Source organism: Trachemys scripta, chromosome 4 (assembly GCF_013100865.1).
Source record: "Trachemys scripta elegans isolate TJP31775 chromosome 4, CAS_Tse_1.0, whole genome shotgun sequence".
NCBI classification, from domain to species: domain Eukaryota; kingdom Metazoa; phylum Chordata; order Testudines; family Emydidae; genus Trachemys; species Trachemys scripta.
Window position 1 is genome coordinate 60020514 of NC_048301.1, and position 23012 is coordinate 60043525.

General features: G+C 44.9%; 1 protein-coding gene across 4 annotated transcripts; it reads left to right on the top strand.

Moving 5' to 3' along the window:
• The first annotated feature begins 6 nt into the window (after nt 1–6).
• ZFYVE19 (zinc finger FYVE-type containing 19) lies at nt 7–20653 on the top strand. 4 transcript variants are annotated; one of them, XM_034769153.1, is made up of 12 exons: nt 7–90; nt 720–980; nt 1819–1940; nt 3628–3681; nt 4207–4367; nt 5652–5797; nt 8249–8363; nt 10982–11191; nt 11833–11912; nt 12559–12669; nt 15765–15928; nt 17733–20653. In XM_034769153.1, exons 2-12 carry the CDS (start codon nt 927–929, stop codon nt 17803–17805), a joined length of 1290 nt encoding a protein of 429 aa, XP_034625044.1. In that variant the 5' UTR covers nt 7–90; nt 720–926; the 3' UTR covers nt 17806–20653. The 4 variants fall into 4 exon arrangements, with proteins under 4 accessions (XP_034625044.1, XP_034625041.1, XP_034625043.1 ...); XM_034769150.1 differs by having other exon boundaries at nt 16–90; nt 661–980; XM_034769152.1 differs by having other exon boundaries at nt 33–602.
• Nucleotides 20654–23012: the final 2359 nt, after the last annotated feature.

Sequence of the window (23012 nt, forward strand, 5' to 3'; positions counted from 1 at the left end):
CTACAACTTCCATCGGGCCCTGCGCTGCCATTGCCATGTTCTTGGCTATCTCGGGTGCTGGTGGGATGTGGGCAGCAAAGTTTCCGAGCCGTAAGCTGCAGCAGGAGTATTAACCCCTTCCGCTAGAGTCGGTGATGCGAGGGTGCTGGGGCAAAGGGGGCTCTATAGGTGTAAAGCCTTGTGGTTTGGGAGCTGTGCACTGGGTTGTGTGGGGTTCGCACTAACTCAGCCTCTGAGTGTAGACTCTCGCAGTGATTACTGTTGGTACAGTATGTGTGTAGTATTGCAGCTTTCCGTAGCACCTGATTTGAATGGGGAGCTTCTGGGATTTTTGTCATTTTGTGCGTTTGTACGGTGCGGAGCAGTCTGTGCTGCTAAATACATAATAGTTTTATGGCAAAATATGTTAAAGCAGGAATTAAATATCTGCTTTGGAGAGGTGCCATCCTGAGTATGCAAATTTGTACAATACAAAGACAGTAGATGTTGTTATTGCTGATAGGCCTTGCAGAACAAGGCAAGAGAGACCGGTGGTGATTTGGAGAAGAGAGGGAACACTTGGTGTGTCTTATCCTAGCTTTAAGCTGTCAGAAAATAGTCATGTAAGAGAACAGCAAATTATAATGTTATTTATTGTTAACAATAATGCTTTCATTAAAGGGTTGTCTGTAAAAATTAAATAAGGATCAGATCCTTTCTTCTCCTCTCTCTGCTGAAAGAATCTGGGACCATCATTTCTACAACCAGACGTGCAGCAAGTAAACTCTGAAATGCCGTAATTCATCATCTCCCCCTACACGCTCCTGCCTCTGAAGGAGAAGAATATTCCAGGACAGCTCTATCTGAACAAATAGACAGCTTCAGGAGATAAACTATTTCTTTTTGTATATCTGTGAGAGAGTGAGTGTGCGTTCTCCATTAGCACTATGGATAGAAGGTGTTATGGCTGTGCATCCAAATTTACTCTCTTCAGAAAAGAGGCAAGTCTCTCTTGAACACTGTATACAAGATCTGGCCCTAAAAAGTCAGTTAGGCAGGCAGCTGAGTGAGTTTCCTCGTGGCAGTGTTTGATCAATGCCATCTGAAACTCCAACAGTTTGAGGTTCCTTATATCAGAAATATAACCCCACCTCCCACTCTCTGCTTTACGTTCTACAGTTCAAACCTGCTGCGCTTCCTTGGCTCTAAGCACATATTTTTGTGTGTGTCAGTGTCATTGTTTTCCTTAATTGTATATTAATTATATATAATTAACAGACACATTAACCTCTCTGTGTTTAAAACATGTAGGAATTGCTATAACACAGCGGTTCTGACACTGTGGGTTGTGACCCCATTTTAATGGGATCGCCATGGCTTGCATTAGACTTGCTGGGGCCAAAGCCCGAGCCCCACTGCCCGCAGCCAAAGCCAAAGCCTGAGCCTCCTCGTCCCGGGCGACAGGGCTTGGGCTTTGGCTTCAGCCCTGGTTGGTGGGGCTCAGGCTACAGGCCCCCTGTCCAGGGCTGAAGCCCTTGGGCTTTGCCTCCCCTTACTATACTATGGGAGGAGATGGTATGCCTGACTCCAGCAGGTGATCAGCTTATGTCCTAAAGGCTGATACTTTTATGCTGTTTATTCTAGCTAGTGTAGCTGCATCTACTATTCTTATTCATACAAATATTTAATTCTCTTTTTAAACTTACAAAGAAGCACATATCATAACTCTGAAGTACTCTTGATGTGGAAGTTGCTCATGTCCAGAGAGATTCAGTGTATATTTTACAGAGTTGTTGCAGCCAGCCAGTGAAACCCTTGCACTTCCTTGTTTCTTCTCAGTGTGGGTGCAAGAACTGTGGGCGGGCATTCTGCTCAGGCTGCCTTGGGTTCAGCGCCATTGTTCCCCATTACGGGAATACTCAGCAGAAGGTGTGCAAGCAGTGTCATGGGGAGCTAACCAGGTAAGGTGGGAGACTTGGGCACAGTCTGTGTGTTTATATACTCAGTTGTTTTGTTTCAGCCTCTGGTGTCACGATGCAAATTTTGATCCACTTCCCTTTTTATAACTCCACTTTCCTCGTATGCCGTCCATAAACTGACATGCCAAACCAGTCCTTTACTGAGCTGTTACCATGTGGATTTCAGTTCCAAGTATCCATACAACTGTATAGTACAGGGGTGGGCAAACTTTTTGGCCTGAGGGCCACATCTGGAAATTGTATGGCGGGCCATGAATGCTCCCGAAATTGAGGTTGGGGTGCGGAAGGAGGTGAGGACTCTGGCTGGGCATGCAGGCTCCAGAGGGGGGCCAGAAATGAGGCATTCAGGATGCAGGAGGGGGCTCCGGGCTGGGGCACAGGGTGGGGGTGAGGGCTCTGGCTAGGGGTGCAGGCTCTGGGGTGGGGCTGGGGATGAGGGGCTTGGAGTGTAGGAAGGTGCTCCGGTCTGGGACCGAAGGGTTTGGAAGGCAGGAGGGGGATCAGGGCTGAGGCAGGAGGTTGGGGCGCAGGGGGGTGGCTCAGGGGTGCAGGCTTCGGGTGGCACTTACCTCAAGTGGCTCCTGGAAGCAGCGGCATGTCCCCCCTCTGGCTCCTACAAGGAGGCACGGCCAGGCAGCTCTGCTGCGTGCTGCCCTGTCTGCAGGTGCCACCCAGCCAATGGGAGCTGCAGGGGCAGTGCTTGGGGCGGGGGCAGTGTGTGGAGTGGAGTCCCTTGGTCGCGCCTCAGCATAGGAGCTGGAAGGGGACATGCTGCTGCTTCCAGGAGCCACGCGGAGCAGCCCCGACCCTGCTCCCTGGCTGGAGCACCGGAGCGGGGTAAGCCCCAGACCCCACTCCACAGAGGGAGCTCAAGGGCCTGATTAAAATGGCTGGTGGGCTGGATGCAGCCCGCGGGCCGTAGTTTGCTCACCCCTGGTATAGTAGCTGAGTAGCTTGGTGATTGGAAGTGTTGCCACTAAATCAAAAAACAAACAAAAATAATCCACCTTCACTGTTTCAGAGGCCTAGATGCCATGTATAATCTGAAGATATAAGGTTTGTGGGATTGATTTGGTTGTAACAGAAAAAATATTCACAGTCTTCCAGCTTTGAAAGCCTCAGATGCATAGGTGCAGGTTGCATAGTTAAGCACACAAATCAGGACATCAGAGTTAAGATTAGTATATAATCAGGTATCATAGATCTGTAACTCAATATGTTGTCATATATCATAATATTTTGCATTCTATAACCATTTCTGTAATATACTATAATGTATAAACATTGTATAATACATTTTAAAACATTTACGTTATATAATTTTGTATTTTGAAAGCCATGTAAGGCAGATCTCTTTCCCAAGGCTTCCCACTGATTGTGAGCCAGGAGAACCCAGAGCCTTTGTCCCCAAGTCTCTTTCCATTTGTTGCCTCTTTCTAACTGCAGGCTGCTGCAGAGAGTGGTGTCTGTGCTCCTCTTATTGTGGAATACTGATGACACATTTTAAACCAAGTACATTTTGCCCAGGTACTACAGTGATGAGTGCGATAGTAATGTGCATCGTAATTTCTCTAGGTTTGAAAGAGAGAGGATGTGCAGTTGTAGCATTATCTGGACATCTGTCTCAGGTCTGTGTTTTACAATTGAGATGTTTGTTTTTGCTTTCCAGAGGAGTGTCTCATACTAGTACAGCTAGATGGTCTCCACCAGAGAACTACAAAAAGTAAGTTTTGCTAGTTAGTCCAGCCCATTTGAATCTTTAGGTGGATATTCTTTTGGTTCTTGGCCTCTCTGTTGAGACTGCCAACAAGAAGGTGGGCTTGTGACATGGACACTTCTCTGCTTGGAACTGGACTGAGAACAGCAGCTCTTTCAGTTAGGTCACCAAATAGCCACCTCATGGTAATGACTTTTGGCTGCTATAGACCATGACTGAATTCAAACCTGTGATCTAGAACTGAAAGGTTCCATGTTTCATTACTAGTTATCCAGTCTACTTTTTGACCATTTTATATTGGTACTGCTGTGAGAGGAATGGTTTTCCTTAGTCCTTGGGAGGATCTCTGTTTCCCCAGTCCTGAATCCATCCTAGCAAAGTCAGGAGCAGGAATAAAGGAGTTTTCCATATTCTGTCCTATATCATCTTTCCCTAAATAGCATGTTTGTAGAGGAGTTTGCAGAAAATGCCTTCATAATTCTTGTTCTAAGTGCCTGCTCCAAGTTATGCTTGTTTTTTCCCTTGTCACAGGCGTGTAGCAGCTCTTGAGGCCAAGCAGAACCAGCTGACGGGTCCGCAGAAAGGCCCAGTGAAACCCCAAGGCCGGGCAGGCTCCAAATATCAGGGGCTGTCAAAGGAGGATCGAGCTATTGCAGAGAGGCTGGAGAGGCTCAAGGAGGAAACGAAGCCCAGTGAGTTTCATAGTACGGTGGAGGCTTTCTGCATCTGAGCAGAGGTTCCGTTGTGCTTATGAGCTGTACAAATATCAAGGGTGGACTGCACAGTCGCAACAGTCGGTGCATTATAGACTAGCCTCCAGTCATGGAAGCTGGTGGGAGAAAGCTGCCCATGGGAGCCAGGTCCTGCCCATGCTATCAGAGCAGTGGATACCTGGGCCCCATTCTCTGGGCTGCTGCTCTCCAGCGCACACATTTTGCTGCCTGGACCTCTGCTTTCTCACTGGTTTGCCCGGTGCAGTCCTTATCTTGCATCTCTTGACACAGTGAAATAAGCTGCTTGTTTACCTCTGTCCTGGGCATGTCCCTGTGCAGGATAACACGGTAATGATAGGAACAAAGTGAAGCAGGGGACTGCGCACGGTGCTGTTACTGTGTGGCCAAACTGGTGTGCAGAGGTCACACATGGGAACGCTTTGACTGAAGTACTGGGTCCCACCAAGAGCAATGCAGGGCTCCATGGGACTACACTTTGCCCATTCCTGCTTCCAGGAACAAACAAAGGAAAGCTGACTTCGGCAGGCAGTTCTAGGATGCTTGAGTGGGAAACGGCAGCAATGGACTGTCTGGCTCCAAAGTGGGAGGTGGAACATGCATTTCGCTTTCACTCCTCTAGTTAGGTTGGTGCTGCAAACTTCATGGCTGGGAGATGTACAGGGGAGGAGGCAGTGGCTAGAATTAAGTGGTGGATGATAGCATTAGACCAGTGGTTCTCAAACTTTTTATCGGTGACACCTTTCACATAGCAAGCCTCTGAGTGTGCCCCCCCCCTTATAAATTAAAAACACTTTTAAATATATTTAACACCATTATAAATGAGGAGGCAAAGTGGTGTTTGGAGTGGAGGCTGACAGCTTGCGACCCTCCCCATGTAATAAACTCACGACCCCCAGTTTGAGAACCCCTGCATTAGACCAATGCCCTAATCATTTCAAGGTACATGAGTCACACAGTAGCAGGACCCTTGTATGTGGACATAGTAACTGAGTCGCAGTGCAGTTTTTATTGGAAGAGACACCTCTTTTGGAAGAACACATTCCAGCAATCAAGAGAGTTTTAAGCAAACCACAGGGGATGTTGAGCATGGCTCTGGCTAATTATTCCTGGCTGTGATCAGTGAAGTGAGGGAGGCTTTGCTTAGCTGTCCAGGGCCCCATTCTCGAAAGAAAAATATATTCCAAGACACTAAAACTATAAAAGCCATTTGCTTGCTGTAAACAGAGTTGGTCTGAATTGCAGAGTCCATCCCGTCTCAAGCTGAGATAGAATCTAGACTTGCAGCACTGAAGGATGACCCCAGCAAACCCATTCCATCCACACAGGAAATGGAAGACCGTCTGGCTGCCCTGCAGGGAAGAGCCCTTCCATCCAAAACTCCCAGACCGGTAAGATCCCCTGGTCCCCTTGTGTCAGTTCTTGCCGGTTTCTCTATCTGAGCTCTCCCAGTGGTTGTAGTGTCCCAAGAGATTTCAGAGTACTATCAGGCCCTTCCTCCTGCATCATCGATTCAGGTCCATCTGGCTGCTCCAGAAATATACTCATTAGCTGCCAGCTTGTGGTCTAAGAGTGCATTGTCACGTTCCAGAATTGAACTAAGGGCACGTGTTCTTCAGCTTGATGAGGACTCCGAGATGGTGGGCCATTTGTGGCACTGCCTCACAAATGATTGTAAGTGAAGTGCTAGAAGCTGTTGAGAAAGGAGCCTCCTGCCCTGAGATTCAGGTGAGACTTTAACGGTTAATCTGTTAGCTGTTTTATGTGGGTGGACTTGGCTTGAGGGGGAGCATTGTCTGGAGGTTAGAACCTGGCGCCGGGAGTCAAGAGTCCAGGATTCTAGTCCCAGCTCTGCCATCAACTTGCTTTGTAACTTTGAGAAGAAATCTGTGGCTTGATTTTCAGAAGTGCTGAGAACACACAACCCCCATTGAAGTCAGTGGGATCTGGGAGTGCTCCCCACCTCTGAATCGAGCTATTAACCTCTCTCTGCTGTAGTTTTTCCATTTATGAAAAAAGGTGATAATACTTGCCTACTTCTGAAGGTTGATGTGTTGTTCACTAGTGCTTTTAGATTCTTGCTTGAAAGATGACATATCAGCTCAAGGGATTCTTATTAAATAATTAAGCGATCAAATGAATGGCAACTTAAACAAACAGATTAATAATAACTAATTTGGAGTGAGACAGGAAAATATTTCCTCTTGAACAGTGGTAAATACGAGACTATGCTAGAAGTTCACTTGTCAAAAGAAAACAAACTTTTATGAACTCATCAATGAAGATAAAACATGGCTTCTGTGTAGAGAGATGTCAGAAATGCCTTCCAAGAGTGTGGCACAGCATCCCAAACAGTGAACAGAGCACCAAATGTTTAAAACAATATTTACATTGAGACACAGCTGGGTCACGTTTAACCCCAAATTTAGGTGGTGGTTGTTTGTATGTTTAAAAAAAAATAAAATTCCAAAGCTGAAGTAGGACATTTGCAAAAGTTTCCATAACTTAAAAAAAATAAAAATAAACGCTCCTCTACAATATTGACAGCTCAAATGTTGTAGCCCAGTGATAGGACACATACACTTGAAAGTGAAACTGAGCAGGAATTAAAGTGAAACTGGTTAGCATTCATCGCAACATTCATTGCATACTGAGAGAAATGCAAAATAGATTATTAACAATGTCAAGTGTTCTTTAAAACATAAATGTGGGCATTTTTAAAAACAAACCTTATTTTTAACTGGACAGGTTCCCCTTAAAGATCCATATAAAATGTACTGGACTGTTTCACTATATCTATAGTGTATTTACATTTTACGGCCAAGATTTTCTAAAAATTGGTACTAAATTTAGGCTCCTAAATCCATATCTAGCTGTAAGTGGCCTGATTTTCAAAGCTATCTATTTATCTTAGGCACTTATATGTCCTCTATCACTGCAGTTTCTTTAATGTATTTATCCTCACAGCACCCCTGGGAGGAAGGAACATGTGATTATCCCCATTTTACAGGGGAAACAAAGGCTCAGAGATATTAAAGGCTTGTCTACATGTAAAACACAAAGGCAGTACAGCTTTGCCGCTGCAACTCTTCAATGTAGACACCACCTACACTGACGAGGGGTTCTCCTTTTGACATAGGTAATCTGGCTCTTGAGAAGTGGTAGCTAGGTTGATGGAAGAATTCTTCTGTCAGCCTAGTGCTGTCTATACTGGGACTTAGCTTGGCCTCACTGTCCCTCCCAGGGGTGTGGTTTTTTCACACCCTTGAGCGATATAGTTATGCTGAGCTAATTTTCTAGGGTAGACCAGGCATAAGTGACTTGCTCATGGTCACACAGGAAGTCTGTGGTGGAGCAGGGGAATTGAATCCATCTTTCTAAATCTCAGTTTAGGTCCTAGCCACACACTCTCCTTTTTCAAAACAATTTCCACTGACTTATATGGGAGCTGCTGCATGGTTGCCAAACAGTTGTGAAAACTGGACCACTTATTCTGGTGCCTAAATATCGGGCCCAGTGTCACAGTAAGAATCCGTATCAGAGCTTGGATTAGATCGCATCAGTTTCTGGCTCCCAGTTCTGTGCTTGGATTAGCCGGTTGACTTCAGTAGAAGCTGTGCATGCTCAACATCTCTGAAAATCAGGCCCAAAGCACCTCGAGTTGGGCACCCAAAAATGTAGGCACCTAGCATTAGTGGACACTTTTTTGGAAATGTTGATCCCAATTAGGATAGTCTCATAATTGGTTACACAATTTTTCAGATTTTTCAATTTGTCTCCTTCCATCACCTGTTTAACACTCTCCTACAGCTTTCTCCCATGCACCCTCTCTGTTTTTCCAGGTGCACCAGCCCCCTGATACCAGAACCCAAGTCCAGCAGTCTGATGACCTGTTGACCCAGCTGGCTGAGGAAGTTGCCATTGATGAGAGTTATAGTCCAGGAGCCCAGCCTCAAGGTATTTGTTATCATTGGCCTCAAACAGTTTTTCTTAAGGACACTCCATACACCACGATGTAATAGCTATTTTTTTTTTAAAGTACATCAGAAGCAGGAAGCCTGCTAAACAACCAGTGGGGCCACTGGGCGATCAAAGTGCTAAAGGAACACTCAAGGACGATAAGGCCATTTCAGAGAAACTAAATGAATTCTTTGCATCAGTCTTCATGGCTGAGGATGTGAGGGAGATTCCCAAACCTGAGCCATTCTTTTTAGGTGACAGATCTGAGGAACTGTCCCAGATTGAGGTATCATCAGAGGGGGTTTTGGAACAAATTGATAAATTAAACAGCAATAAGTCACCAGGACCAGATGGTATTCACCCAAGAGTTCTGAAGGAATTCAAATGTGAAATTGCAGAGCTAGTAACTGTAGTCTGTAACCTATCATTTAAATCAGCTTCTGTATCAGATGACTGGAGAATAGCTAATGTGACGCCAATTTTTAAAAAGGGCTCCAGAGGTGATCCCGGCAATTACAGGCCTGTAAGCCTGACTTCGGTACTGGGCAAACTGATTGAAACTATAATAAAGAACAATATTGTCAGACATCTAGATGAACATAATTTGTTGAGGAAGAGTCCACATGGTTTTAGTAAAGGGAAATCATCCTCACCAATCTACCAGAATTATTTGAGGGGGGTCAAGAAGCATGTAGACCAAGGGGATCCAGTGGATATAGTGTATTAGATTTTCAGAAAGCCTTTGACAAGGTCCCTCACCAAAGGCTCTTATGCAAAGTAAGCTGCCACGGGATAAGAGGGAAGGTGCTCTCATGGATTGGTAACTGGTTAAAAGATAGGAAACAAAGGGTAGGTATAAATGGTCAGTTTTCAGAATGGAGAGAGGTAAATAGTGGTGTCCCACAGGGGTCTGTTCTCGGACCAGTCCTATTCAACATATTCATAAACGATGTGGAAAATGGGGTAAACAGTGAGGTGGCAAAATTTGCAGATGATACAAAATTACTAAAGGTAGTTAAGACCCAGGCAGACTGCGAAGAGCTACAAAAGGACTTTCAAAACTGGGTGACTGGGCAACAAAAGTGGCAGATTAAATTTAATGTTGATAAAAGCAAAGTAATGCACATTGGAAAGCATAATCCCAACTATACATATAAAATGATGGGGTCCAAATTAGCTGTTACCACTCAAGAAAGAGATCTTGGAGTCATTGTGGATAGTTCTCTGAAAACATCCACTCAATGCGCAGCGGCAGTCAAAAACGCAAACAGAGTGCTGGGAATAATTAAAAAAGGGATAGATAATAGGACAGAAAATATCATGTTGCCTCTATATAAATCCATGGTATGCTCGCATCTTGAATACTGTGTGCAGATGTGGTCGCCCCATCTCAATGAAAATATATTGGAATTGGAAAAGGTTAAGAAAAGGGAAGAAAAATGATTAGGGGTATGGAACGGCTTACGTATGAGGAGAGATTAATCAGACTGGGACTTTTCAGCTTGGAAAAGAGATGGCTAAAGGGAGATATGATTGAGGTCTATAAAATCATGACTAGTGTAGAGAAAGTAGATAAGGAAATGTTGCTTACTACTTCTCATAACACAAGAACTAGAGATCACCAAGTGAAATTAATAAGCAGCAGGTTTAGAACAAATAAAAGGAAGTATTTCTTCACACAATGCCCAGTCAACCTATGGAACTCCTTGCCAGAGGATATTGTCAAGGCCAAGACCATAACAGGGTTCAAAAAAGAACTAGATAAATTCACGGAGGATAGGTCCATCAATGGCTATTAGCCAGGATGGGCAGAAATGGTTTCCCTAGCCTCTCTTTGCCAGAAGCTGGGAATGAGCGACAGGGGATGGATCACTTGATGATTTCCTGTTCTGTTCATTCCCTCTGGGGCACCTGGTACTGGCCACTGTCGGAAGACAGGATATTGGGCTAGATGGACCTTTGGTCTGACCCAATAGGGCCATTCTTATGTATGTTATAATGAGAAGGAAGCAGGTATCTCCCAAACCACCAGGATTAAAAGTGTGCCAAGTATCCTGCCTTATCCCTACCTCCCCCTTACCAACACACAATGCTGACCAAGAGCAGCAGCCGAGACCTATGTTGATTTGCCATTGTCTCAGCCCGTGTGGTTACGTTTCCCCTTTCAGTGGTAATATTGTTGGATTATTTTTCTCTATTTTTTTTTATGGTAGCCCAATTTGGGGAGGAACAATTTTTAGAATTTCCAGTCCTTCCGTGTTTTATTAGATGGTTCACATGGTAGTAGTAAGATCTTGGGACACTAGTCTGGCCAGAGCCATGCCCAACATCCCCTGTGGTTTGCTTAAAACTCTCTTGAAAAGGGTGTCTCTTCCATGGGATCCCAATAAAAACTGCACTGTGACTCAGTTACTATGCCCACATACAAGGGTCCTGCTACTGTGTGACTCATTTACCTTGAAACTCATCAGTACTTTTAGCTATGGAAAAGAGAGAGCTGTGCAGCAGACATCAGAGAGTTCTGTTACTCTTAGTCCATTCTTTTAATGGCATGGGCTATGCCTGGAGAGGGTTGCCATTGTAACACCTACATGCTCTGTCTGGCTGTGTTCCAGCTGTTAATACCCAGACCCTGAATGATCTCAATCGGAGAAGTGGGGGCGGCATCAGCACTGCTGATCTGGACCCAAAACAGCTGGAAGAGGAGAAGAATAAACTTCTGGCAGAGGCTGCTGCTGAGCTGAGGGAGGAGAACACTAGGGAGAAGAAAATCCTAGAAGTTGCAAAGAAACTGGCAGCACTCAGAGGCCAGGACCCTGAGAAAGGTGAGTAATAGGAAGAAACACTAGGTTGTGCTGAAGAAGAACAGGACGGTATTAGCTTGGTGGTAGCGTCTCTTTGTCATGCTGGGAGAAGTTGGAGCTTTTACATGAAGATTAACCTCCATTTAGCAATGGGAAGAAATTACAGCTGGAGGGAATCACATCTCTACTAGAAATGGATGGTCCCTTGATGACAGGATTTGGGGTCCAGTTGTTAAGCTGTATGGAGTAGTCTAGGATTATGAAAACTAGGGGTTGAGGCCCACTAGGGGTGAAGCTGTGTGGATGAACTCCCTTTGCCCCATACCCAACCCAACAGCTAATTCCAATGTGCCAAGATTTGTTTAATTATGCCCCTTTAAATGCATTATTTTTCTTCCTTCAACCCCAACTTTTAAAACTTTGAAAAAAAAAAAGTTATCTCCCTTCCAAACAGACCCATCCCAAAAGGAGATGCTGGTGTGCGTTCCTTTCAGTGTACCATCTGCTTTGCAAAAACCAGTACTGGGTCGAGGGTTGTGATGCAAGATCAAATTCAACTCCCCATGCCGAGCACAGACAGCGTCCCTTGAGATGTGAAATGGCAACAGGTGCTATACAAGTGTAGCTCACTGTAGCCTCATAACCTTCCACTCCTCTTGCAGTTACTCTGGAAGACTATAAGCTCCCTGACAGTGATGAGGAGCTGACGGAGGAAGAAGCCATTCAGCGAGTCCTAAAACAGGTCAGGAACAGCTGTTGGGACTCCGCTCGCTTTCCTCTTAAATAATCCTAGCATTTTTATTACTTATTCAGTGTGCAATGATCCTGTCGTCTGTCCCTGGGCCAGGGTCTTGCTCTCTCAGATCTTTCACATCTAGCTAACTCCACCTCAAAGTGATTAGCAGAGCAGTTCTGTAGCCCAGCTGGCTAAGGTTGCAGACTATGTTCTGTCGTTGTGTGCATCTGACTTGCCCTTTCTTGGTTCCTTCCTGTGTGGATATGCGACTTCCCTGTCTCGAGAGCGCCATGTATCTCTGGAGTTTGCCACAGAAGGTAGGTCCTGATAGCCATGGAGTACGCAGGCCCTTGCCGGTCTCTTGTGTTTTTTCCCTTTCATGCACACATTCTCTCTCTCTCTCTCTCTCTCTCTCTCATCCCTTTTCTCTCTTGATTGCTACTCATCTGATGTCCCTGCTCCTGGGCAGGAGATGATGTAGTGCAGCTCGCTTTATAAAGGCAGTTCTCCCTCCCTGCAGACCTCTCAGCTATAACATTTGGGCTTTTCTAGAGAATTTGGTGATTAAGGGAGCGGCAAGAAGTTTTGCTCCAGGAGAGAGGCTCACGTAGGAGTTTGAAACAAAAGACTTCATGCTTTCTTTTGTTCCCAGCTCACTGAGGAAGCAGCTCTGGATGAAGCAAGTGGCTTCAACATCCCTGCCGATCAGGCCACCCACCCAGCAACCTCACAGCAGAACACAGCCAAGAAAGCAAAGCTAAAGGTCTGTGAGCAAGTCAAGCCCTCTTGAAATGACCTGTTCCAGTTCCTGATACAACACAGCTCTGTGTAACTCAAATCTGAGGCTGCCTTACAATGGTATTTACTGTACTGTAAGTTGCCAAAACCAGAGCACGGCAAAGAGCTACCAACCTGATTCCCCTAGGTTGGCAGGCTGAGGAGGTGAATGTCTCAACTGGCTTTTCCAAGGCCAGCCAACACTGACTATACCAGGGGTCGGCAACCTACGGCACGCGTGCCAAAGTTGGCACGCGAGCCGATTTTTCCTGGCACGCGGCGTGGGCTGAGCTGCTCAGCGCCGCTGCCACTCTGGAATTCTCGCTGCCGGCTCCTGCGGGACCCGCCGCAGGTCCCACTCAGCACCCGCTGCCGGCCTGGGTGAACGAACCCCTGGCTGGCAGCGGGCTGAGACCGCGCTGGCAGGAGCTGGGACAGAAACCCAAGTGGCGGCAGGCCAAGCCAGTCGCTGCTCTGGGGTTCTGGCTGCTGGCCCCTCGCCAGCAGGGGTCTCTACCGCACAGCTCCACTCACCTTGCTTCCAGTTGGAGGCTCTCTTGCAGACAGGGTCCAGGCCTCCAGCCCTGCTCAGGCCTACCAGCCACCTACTCCACTCACCTCAGCTGCCAATCTTGGTTTCCAGCCCTTGCTCAGCCTGCTTTCGGGCCTGGAGTCCCAGCAGGCCACCCTTTACATATAACAGTAGTTTGGTTATATATTATAGACTTATAGAGAGGTCTTCTAAAAAGCATTAAAATGTATTACCGGCACGCGAAGCCTTAAATTAGTGTGTATAAATGAAGGTTCGGCCCCCCCATCTGAAAGGTTGCTGACCCCTGGACTATACTTTGCGTCTTCCCCCTGCTGGCCAGCTTTAACAGGGCTCTCTATCTGGAGCATGGCTCCTTGAAAACCAGCCATCTGCAGGACTGGATGGCACCCTCTGCAATCAGAGGACCTGGTCAGTATATAGTCAGCGAGGAAGATACAAAAGAAGGGATTCCTAACCCATCAGTGTAATTACACAGAACATAAGCTACAGTCTACTACTAGAGAGCCTGATCCTGCATTGCTGAGGTCAATGGGAGCTTTTCCACTGGCTCCAATAGGTGTAGGATCAGGTCTGTAAAGAGCAGTAGTAATCAAGTGCCTGTGTTCTTTTATAATGTCAGTGCAGGGAATTAGTAAAAGGATGCCATATATTGATGGCTATTCCAGCCTGTAACATAGCAGCATGCACACGCTCTCTGTTATGTATCAGAAGAATTAAATGAATCTGTGATCTCCATGTAATTGAAGTGTCTGTCCTCAGTGAGAAAACATCTTTAATTACAGATGTTATCAATGTGTCAGTGTTAAAGCTTTCTTACTCTGACCTTTCACGATCATCAGTGTGAATGTAATTATATTATTATTAAAAACAAACTTATCATTAGAGCTGGGCCACATTTTTTTGATCAAAAGATTTTGCAGATTTGTCTCATGTGCCAAATGGTTTTGGTTGGGGGAAAAAAGAAAAACTCTCAGAAAATTGAAAAGTTTAGTTTTCTGACACTTTCAAAATGAAATGGTTTGATTTTTTTTTTAATCCAAAACAATTTTTTCATTAGAAATTTCCTTCAGTTTTATTAAGAAAAATAAAAACATTAAACCTCTAAATCTAAACCAAAGTTTTTGTTTCAGGTAAAATGAAACACTTAATTCAACCGGAAACAAGATTGTTTTCAACTTTTTGGTTTTGCTAAAATGTTCAAAAGAACTTCGCTTTGGATCAACCTGATACAATTTAAAAAAATACTTAAATTCAGAACTGCCACCAAATGGAAAAATAAGTTATTCACCCAGCTCTATTTATTGTTTTGCTGGGAAACAGTTTTTGCAATCTCTGAAGAATGTTCTGACAGTTTCTCCAAATAGATATGTGGCTTCTGGAGTGCTAAGCTTCTACCTGTGACTCTTTTATCACCATAAAAGAGACCAGGCAAGTGAGGTAATATCTTTTATCGAACCAACTTCTGTTGGTGAAAGAGAGACGCTTTCAAGCTCCGCAGAGCTCTTCTTCAGGTGTCTCTCATGAACAGAAGTTGGTCCGATAAAAGATATTACCTCATCCACCTTGTCGCTCTCATATCCTGGGAACAACATGGCTACAACAACACTGTTATCGCTGCAAGGACAGTATAAATCTAAGGAGACCGATGGTCTTGTAGTTAAGGCATCGCACTTGGGAGATTTTGAGTTCCATTCCGAGTGCTACCACAGAATTCCTGTGTGACCCTGGGTAAGTCACAGAGCCTCTCTCTGTCTTGATTCCCCATCTACAAAGTGGAGAGAGAATAATACTTCCTTCCCCCCGCCCCTTGTCTGTCTGGGCTGTTTAGATTGTAAGCTCTTTGCAGCAGGGATTGTCTCTTCTTGCCTGTACAGTGCCTTGCCCGGTGAGATCCTGATTGGGGCCTCTAAGCATTGCCATTTGCCACAACACAGATAATAACTGTAGGTGGATGTTGGTGACATCAAACAAGAAGGAGAGGCTATCTGCCTATCACGAAGGTAAAAGCACATGCAAACTGGGTTGGAGCAATTATTTTTTAGTTAGAGAATTAGGTAAATGCATGTGCAAACAAGTGCTTGGACTCCAGGCAAGCTTGCTGTGCAGAGTGTGGTGTCTGCAAAGGTTGGACACCCTTGATGTAAAGACACTGAAGTAGTATATGTGTAATTGTGACCAGCATATATCAGGGCCACCCGGGGGGGGGGGGCTGCAAGTGAGGAAATTTGCCCCGGGCCCCACAGGGGCCCCCATGAGAATATAGTATTCTATAGAATTGCAACTTTTTTTATGGAAGGGGCCCCCGAAATTGCTTTGCCCCAGGCCCCCTGAATCCTCTGGGCGGCCCTGGCATATGTTAGAATGTAAGTGCTGTATGTCTCTGTTCTGGACAGAATCACACTGTAAAAACCCTCCCCAGTTGCTGTCCCAGGTGAAAAGATCCTCAACCAGCATAGTTTAGTCTAATTATTCTAATTTATCCCAATCTGATCCCTGATTTTTATTTATCTGATTTATTCCTGTATTAGAGCCAAGCTCCAACTGCCACAGCTAGTGCTAAGAAACCCATCCCAATTGCTAAGGCAGAAGACAGTGATGAGGAGGAGTTACCATGGTGCTGTATCTGCAACGAAAATGCCACATTGCGCTGCCATGACTGCGATGATGATCTCTATTGCCAGCGATGCTTCCGGTAACACTGATAACGCCTTTTGACTAGAGATACCCATCAAGATGAAACCTAGTTCTCCATGCCAAGTTAGAATAACAGAAGAGTAGGACTAGAAGGGACCTCAAGAGGTCATCTAGTCCAGTCCCCTGCACTCATGGCAGGACTAAGTATTATCTAGACCATTTCTGACAGGTGTTTGTCTAACCTGTTCTTAAAACTCCAATGACTTCCACGACCTCCCTAGGCAATTTTTTCCAGTGCTTAACCACCCTGACAGTTAATTTTACCTCATGTCCAACCTAAACTGCCCTTGCTGCAATTTAAGCCCATTGCTTCTTGTCCTATCCTCAGAGGTTAAGGAGAACAATTTTTCTCCCTCCACCTTGTAACAATCTTTTATGTTGCATGGTTTAGTGGGTGTTTCTTCTTCTAAATGGAAGAACCCCTAAGAGAAGGAGAAATTTGAGTCAAGAGTCAGATTGTTACCTCGCCCTTTCAGGAAATAGTTTTATAGCACTGTTAGTTAACACTAGCTAGCATGGAAGTACAATCACTATCATCATGCTTCAGGGCATAAACTGGGATCAGGAAAAAATGTTCCTTTCATATTATAGTATTGCATGCTCTAGGTGTATCATGGTGAGGATGTTATGCCTTTTTCTGAAGCAAGTTACACTAGCCACTGCTGAAGACAAGATGTGCAAGACCATTGTTCAGGTTTGGCAATTACTGTGGTTTGTTAATGACCTTGAAGGATGGGTCAGAACAGACTCAGTGGCAGAGAGATCAGCTAGGAGGAAAGTGTGGGATCTACAAGGATAGAACCGTGGCCTTAAACCATGTGAATTTTTTTTTTTTTTTTTAATCTGTTGATTCCTGAAGCACTTGACATTGGAGAGTCTTTACATTTTATGTACCAAAAGCTTCTAACTCTCAGTCAAGCAATGCAATAGTTGCAATTTTAACTTTTAAACACCTAAGGCTTTTGCATTCTGGCATGTTATAAATCTCTGGTTTAAGAAGCTATTTCCCTTCAGTGCAAGACTGTACTGTGAAACGGAAACCAGATGGTAGATTGAGATGATCTCTGATGTTCATTCTGTCATTTCATGGCCTGTTGATGGTTCTGCAGAAACCAATCCAATGGAGGGGGTGGTGTGAGTGAATATATTAAAATAATAAGGACATGCCTAACTGGTAATGCTAAATAAGTTTAAGGAGAAACACATCAGCCAGATAACGGAGCGGTAAGAGGCAGAGATGAGAAAAGCATCAGAGTGGCAGGGTATTAATTTAAGTCAGCTGTATGCTCAAGATCAGGGTTTGTGTTTTCAGTCAATAAATAACCCTTCCTGCCTGAAATTGAGCAGAAATTAATTGAGCAGGGATTTTGCCCTCTGCAATTCATTTGCAGTGCCATATGCAACAGATTATAATCACAACTCTTATTACAGGCCTCTTACCCACTGTCCTGAGAATGTATCACTAATGACATGAACATGAATATTTCAGAGAGAACCTTTGTCATTTCTCTCTCCAGAAGTCAGAGGACAGAATGAAGTTTTCTGAATTAGCAGGCAGTCTTCCTCTTCATAAAGAACTTTCCAGGGCAATGTTTTAAAAAAAAAAAACCTCAGCTGTTAGTCTTGATAAAGCCAATGGTGGCCCAAGGGAGAACTCCTCGGTTAGTCAAATGCATCAATGGGGGTTGTCTCTTGCTTGCATTAGCTGGATGAGGCTCTGTGCAGCTGCTACTGCTGGGTAGGCTGGTCTGCAACAACCTACTGTCACTAAATGCCATCTTCAATTCTTGTTTGCCTTTCAGGGAAGGCCATGATGAGTTTGACCGGAAGGAGCACCGCACATCTAGCTATCGTCCTCCTCGTAAGCAGAAATGAGTCCATGAGCTGTGAAAAGGGAAGAAGATGGAAAACAGAGATACAGAGGGAGTTGTCAAGATGGGAAGAGTCCACGAGGGCATGTGCTTGCTACCAAAACAGAGGATCTTTTGAACAATTTGAGGAACCTCTGTAATTCCAGAGAAGCTTGGCGAAAATGTGACTCCCCTCCCCAAACATAGCCAGGGAAACATGGCTGGGAATGAAGTGCACGCTCTGCATACATGATCGTTTAAGCCAGTGGAACATTAGAAAATGGATGAGTTGATATAAATGTAAATAGCATGAGTTTAAAATGGGGGGCATTTGGATGCTGGTAAAGCTAGGGAAAGAGCATGAATTTAAGCCATTGTGAGGCTGCATGATGAATCATTTCCTGCTTTTGCTGCTAATTTACACATTTTGTTCAAAAAAGATGACAAGGCAAGTTAAATTAAGAAAAGATAAAATTCTTCATGGCTTGATCAGATATGTGATAAGAATCTCCGAAGTGTAATAAAGGAATGTGAGTAGGGAAAGCTCTTGAGAATTTCTGAATTGTTTTACAGCATGTCATCCTGCAGTCATGCCCTGTGACCTCAGTTCTAATGCCAGATGGATCAAAAAAGGAAATGAAAGGCCTTACTGTTTTTTGACATACTCGGGCTGGATGTGAGAGGACGTGAGGTGACCTAAAATTGTCGTATAGCATTGTTGGGGGCTTGCTAAACAGCAGCTGTGTTCTACCCCAGTAGTGGCTGCATTTTATTGGTGGATGATGTCATTCCTGTAGCTGAAAAGCATTCTGGAGTCTGTCAGGATGAAAGGTGCTTTGTAAATGTAAAATACTAATAATGAGCTGAATTCTGTTGTCAAATAGGTATGTGAGAATTCTGTTGAAGTCAATGAGAGTTGTACACATTTGTCTGAGAGCAGAATTTGGCCTGATACAATTATTAAAATCACTGGTAGACTAAAGATACCACCCCCTGCTATCTCCACTGCCCCCACATATTTCTGTTCCTATGAATGAATACATTAAACGGAGCTCTATTCTTGCCCATCTCTGGTGCCTGTCCTGGTGCACGTCACAGATCCCTAAGACCAAAGTCATTGGGGTTATCCACTGACCTGGCAAAATTCACTCTCTCTAATACAGTTCTGAGTAAGCCATAAGTGGCTGAGGTTCTGTTTATATTAACAGTGGCAGTGCCTAACTCCTTCGTACAGCGCTTTGGGATAGCTGAGTAGGAAAGGTATTGGATTATTATGATGTAATGCTGACAAAAAGCCCAGCACTCACAAGATGATGATAAACAGTTCCTGGTCTGAGGAGGTTAGTCTAAAAGATGAAAACCAAGATTCATTTCTGGGTTTTACTGCGTAGGAGTGGGAGCCATTTCATAATTATTGGACTGGAATGATTACTCAGATAGCTAACCACCCACACTTACAGAAAGGATGTGCCTTGTTCCCTTTGTGGCTCAGTATTTTCAGGGGGAGAGGGGAGTAACTACTGTTCAAATGTCTGCTGTCTGATTGATTTTTAAGAGGTGTCTCTATGTAGTATTTGTCCAAACTGCTCCAGCAGTAGGTCTTAATCCTGACTCCCCTCCAGACATTCAGACTATGTGCATTCAATTCTTTGTTTCACAGCTACTTCTCTTAAACACCTCACCCTGACCTGTGGGTTAATTACGCCTAGGTGAATCTCAGCACCATCCTGTTGAACTTCCTGGTTTCCTCAGCCACAGTTGAACTTGTAGCTATTTATATAGTCAGCCAGGGTGGCCCTGTGAGCCCGAACAAGTGCATCTCTTGAGGAAAACAATTGGTAGGTTACAGCTTGAGCCAGCCTGCTGGCTTGCCCAGGGTTCCAAACTGGTTTCTGTGGGCTCATCTCATTGAACCCAGAAAGACATGTCCTGGAACTGACGTTTAATACCCAGTCACATGTTGGAGCTTCTCTTTACTTGCTTCGGTCACACAGACTGACCTCCCCTCTTCACAGAAAATGAACTTTTGTGGATGCTGAACCCTCTGCATGTGATAATGGGCCTTTTCTGTGACCCTCCCCTTGAAATGCATTAGACTCCATCACTAGCTTATCAACTTCTATAGTGTGGGGAAAGAGGGCTGTTTGCAGCAGGGTAGACAGACTAACCTTTTGGTTTTCTCTTTGGAAAAGACAAATAATGTGACCCTTATTTAAGAAGCATGCTTTTAAAGAGTCGTATGGCTAAAGCCCTGAACAGCTTCCCATTATCTTCAATGGACTGGTGTGGTTATAGCCTTGTCCAGTGCTTTGAAAATACTCAGCAAAAGCCATGAAATCCTGAGTCACAGCTGTGCAAATGAAGGGGAGAGCTCTATATCTGCAAAAGAAACAAAATTGGGCTTGTGCCCTTTTTCGCTTCTTTATGAGGGATAGAAAGGGCCTGAAAGGGTTTTCTTCCCCCAGAACGTTGATTTTTCAGCATTTGAAATATCAGATCTTGCCTTTTTTGGCTGGAGAATTGAGAGTGATTATGACATCAGAAGAGTTTAAAACCTGAATATTTGAGAGGGGAGCTCAGAGGTGTTATTAGGAGTATGATTTAGGGGGAAATCTTTATTTCATGCACATGGGCCAAGATACTCAGTTGTAAAACCTAGATCAATAGAATGTTTCCAGCTGTGTTTTATTATAATCAAAAGAGGGTGTGTTTTTAAACAAACATTCCTATGCAATACTTGCAACTCACCCCTGGCAGGCTTGTGCTAGTGCCTGAGAACCAGGATAATAAAAGTAACTAGAAACTGATTGTAAACAACAGCAAAATTGGCTAGTCTATTTTCATGGTCCAGGCCAAAATAAATCCAAACAATAAACAACAACATACTATATTTAGATTTTAAGAATTCTTTCCATTGAAAAAAATACTTGCAATTTTGTATGTTTTTTTTCTTTTTAATATGATTTTTGAACTTGACAGATCCTCTTAATTTCCCCTCTCTCTTGTATTGATCTGGGAAATCAGAATGGATTTTTGGAGCAGTTCCTGGCTGATAGGCAAATATATTTTGAGACAAAATTTTAACATTACTTACCCAAGTCCCTGAGGTTTTTCAAAACCCATATTCATGCTAGGGCTTGCCCTGAATTGTTGCTGTGTTGGGTGGGGTTTCATTTAGAGTTTAGGTCTCAAGAATGACCGTGTTTGGGGCTGGTACACCAGCACTACAGCAGGGAGGGTTGACTGCTTCTCCCCACTTGGACTGTGGCTGCTGAGGAGAGCATGTGAAGGCAAAGTAAACAGGACACACGGGTTATTTTTTAAAATACCTTCCAGAACCTGTTTTTAACAATCCCTGACCCAGAGCATGGCCCAAGTCCCTTCATGGCACCCAGAGTAAAGGCAGGGGGTGGGTGGTGGGTCCAGCCATAAGGATAACATCCAGGATGGTGCAAGGGGAGAGGCATTTCAGTTCCTTCGTGCTCTGCCTAGTCAAATATGGTTCAACAAGCAGAACCCATTGGGCCAGTAGAATACAAGCGAAGGCTTGCACAAGTGCACATCTCTGTTCCCATGGCAGCTACGTGAACCTCTGAGGATTGTCGTAACTCTAATTCAGTCCGCCCAGCTCATTGCCTATCCCTTGTCAAAACTGGATCTTCCACCTTCACCTCAGTTTGATCCTTTGCTACATTTGACTAAGCTCCTGGCCTGGCCAAGACCAGACTAGCTTGTAAAACAGGTGTTGGGCAAGAAAGATCATAATTGGCTTTGTCAGGAGAACTTCCAACGTTTTTATCAGCTCTCAGTGGATTAATGAACTCTTTGGCTGGGCTAGCCTCTGCCCTGCTCTCCGAGTGGCAGTGAAATGATAAAGGTCAGAACCTCAGCAGGTGTAAATCAGTGTAGATCTATTGGCTTCAAGGCAGCTATGCCAATTTACACCAGCTAAGGCTCTAGCTGCCACGCATGTGGCAAGGTCCCGACACTGGCACAGGAAGGACATATCCATGACCCAACACTCCCACATGGGCATACTGATGGGCATACAGCTGGCACATAGCGAATGTGGCACAGCCATGCTTTCATCACATTGCAGATGAGGCTTGAAGTACCTATAGGGCTAGGGATGAACTTGGTGGGATAAGTCTCCCAAGACTGGCTATATGGCACATCGGCTTCAAAAAGGTTGTGAATGCAAGAACCAACCAACCAACCCAGGGACACATGCTTCTCTCAGCCAGGAAACAGCCATTTTCTCTGGCCCACCTGGTGGTGTGCTCTGAACTCTAGGATAGGGGACAGATGTACCAGTCTGCACCCTGTCATTAACTGGGACTGATGTCATTTAAGACTTAAAACATGTAGAGATTTCTGGTCCAGCCCAAGAGTTTCAGTAAGTTTCTATTGTTAGCTGTCAGCAGCGCTGTCCTTAACGCTGCAGGGCTCCTTTGTACTGGCCAGGACCGGCTCCAGCATTTCTGCCATCCCAAGCAAAAAAAAAAAAAAAAAAAAAGCCGCGATTGGCGGCGGCAGTTCAGCGGCAGGTCCTTCGCTCCTAGAGGGAGTGAGGGACCTGCCGCCCCCGAATTGCCGCCCCAAGCACCTGCTTGTTAAGCTGGTGCCTGGAGCTGGCCCTGGCCCCTCTTTTTGCAACACTGTATGAGGGATAGCTCAGTGGTTTGAGCATTGGCCTGCTAAACCCAGGGTTGTGAGTTCAATCCTTGAGGGGGCCACTTTGGGATCTGGGGCAAAAGTCAGTACTTGGTCCTGGTAGTAAAGGCAGGGGGCTGGACTCGATGACCTTTCAAGGTCCCTTCCACTTCTAGGAGATAGGATATCTCCGTTTAAAAAAAAAAAAAAAACAGCACACAAGGACAAACCCAGTAGTCTAATCACTAGCATAATGGGACATGGGACTTTTTCTCTCACAGAGACTTAGCTTCACCTCTGTTTAGGAGAGTGTATGTGCGGTGGGGGTGGGAGACCAAGAGTCTCTTCTACCCTTCATTTACAATCTTATTTTCATCCCACTCTTGCCAAGTTACTGTCTCTCTGGCTGTGGTTTATGAGTCCCACTCCTGCTACACCTAGAAGAGGTGGTACAGAGGCACAAGGCTCCAGTTCCTACATCTCCTTTGGGTTACTGAGCCTCTCTCTTCCTGAATACCCCCCACAAAGAGAGCACTTAGCCAGCCCTGGATTGATAGGCTTTTAATTAGATTTTTCTTC

Bases quoted from the DNA above. Each gene is read 5' to 3' on its own strand.
- ZFYVE19 (XM_034769153.1), top strand. From the start codon at position 927: ATGGATAGAAGGTGTTATGGCTGTGCATCCAAATTTACTCTCTTCAGA. The intron at 4,368-5,651 runs GTGAGTTTCATA...TCTGAATTGCAG, and splicing joins CAAGGAGGAAACGAAGCCCA to AGTCCATCCCGTCTCAAGCT. The intron at 8,364-10,981 runs GTATTTGTTATC...GCTGTGTTCCAG, and splicing joins TCCAGGAGCCCAGCCTCAAG to CTGTTAATACCCAGACCCTG.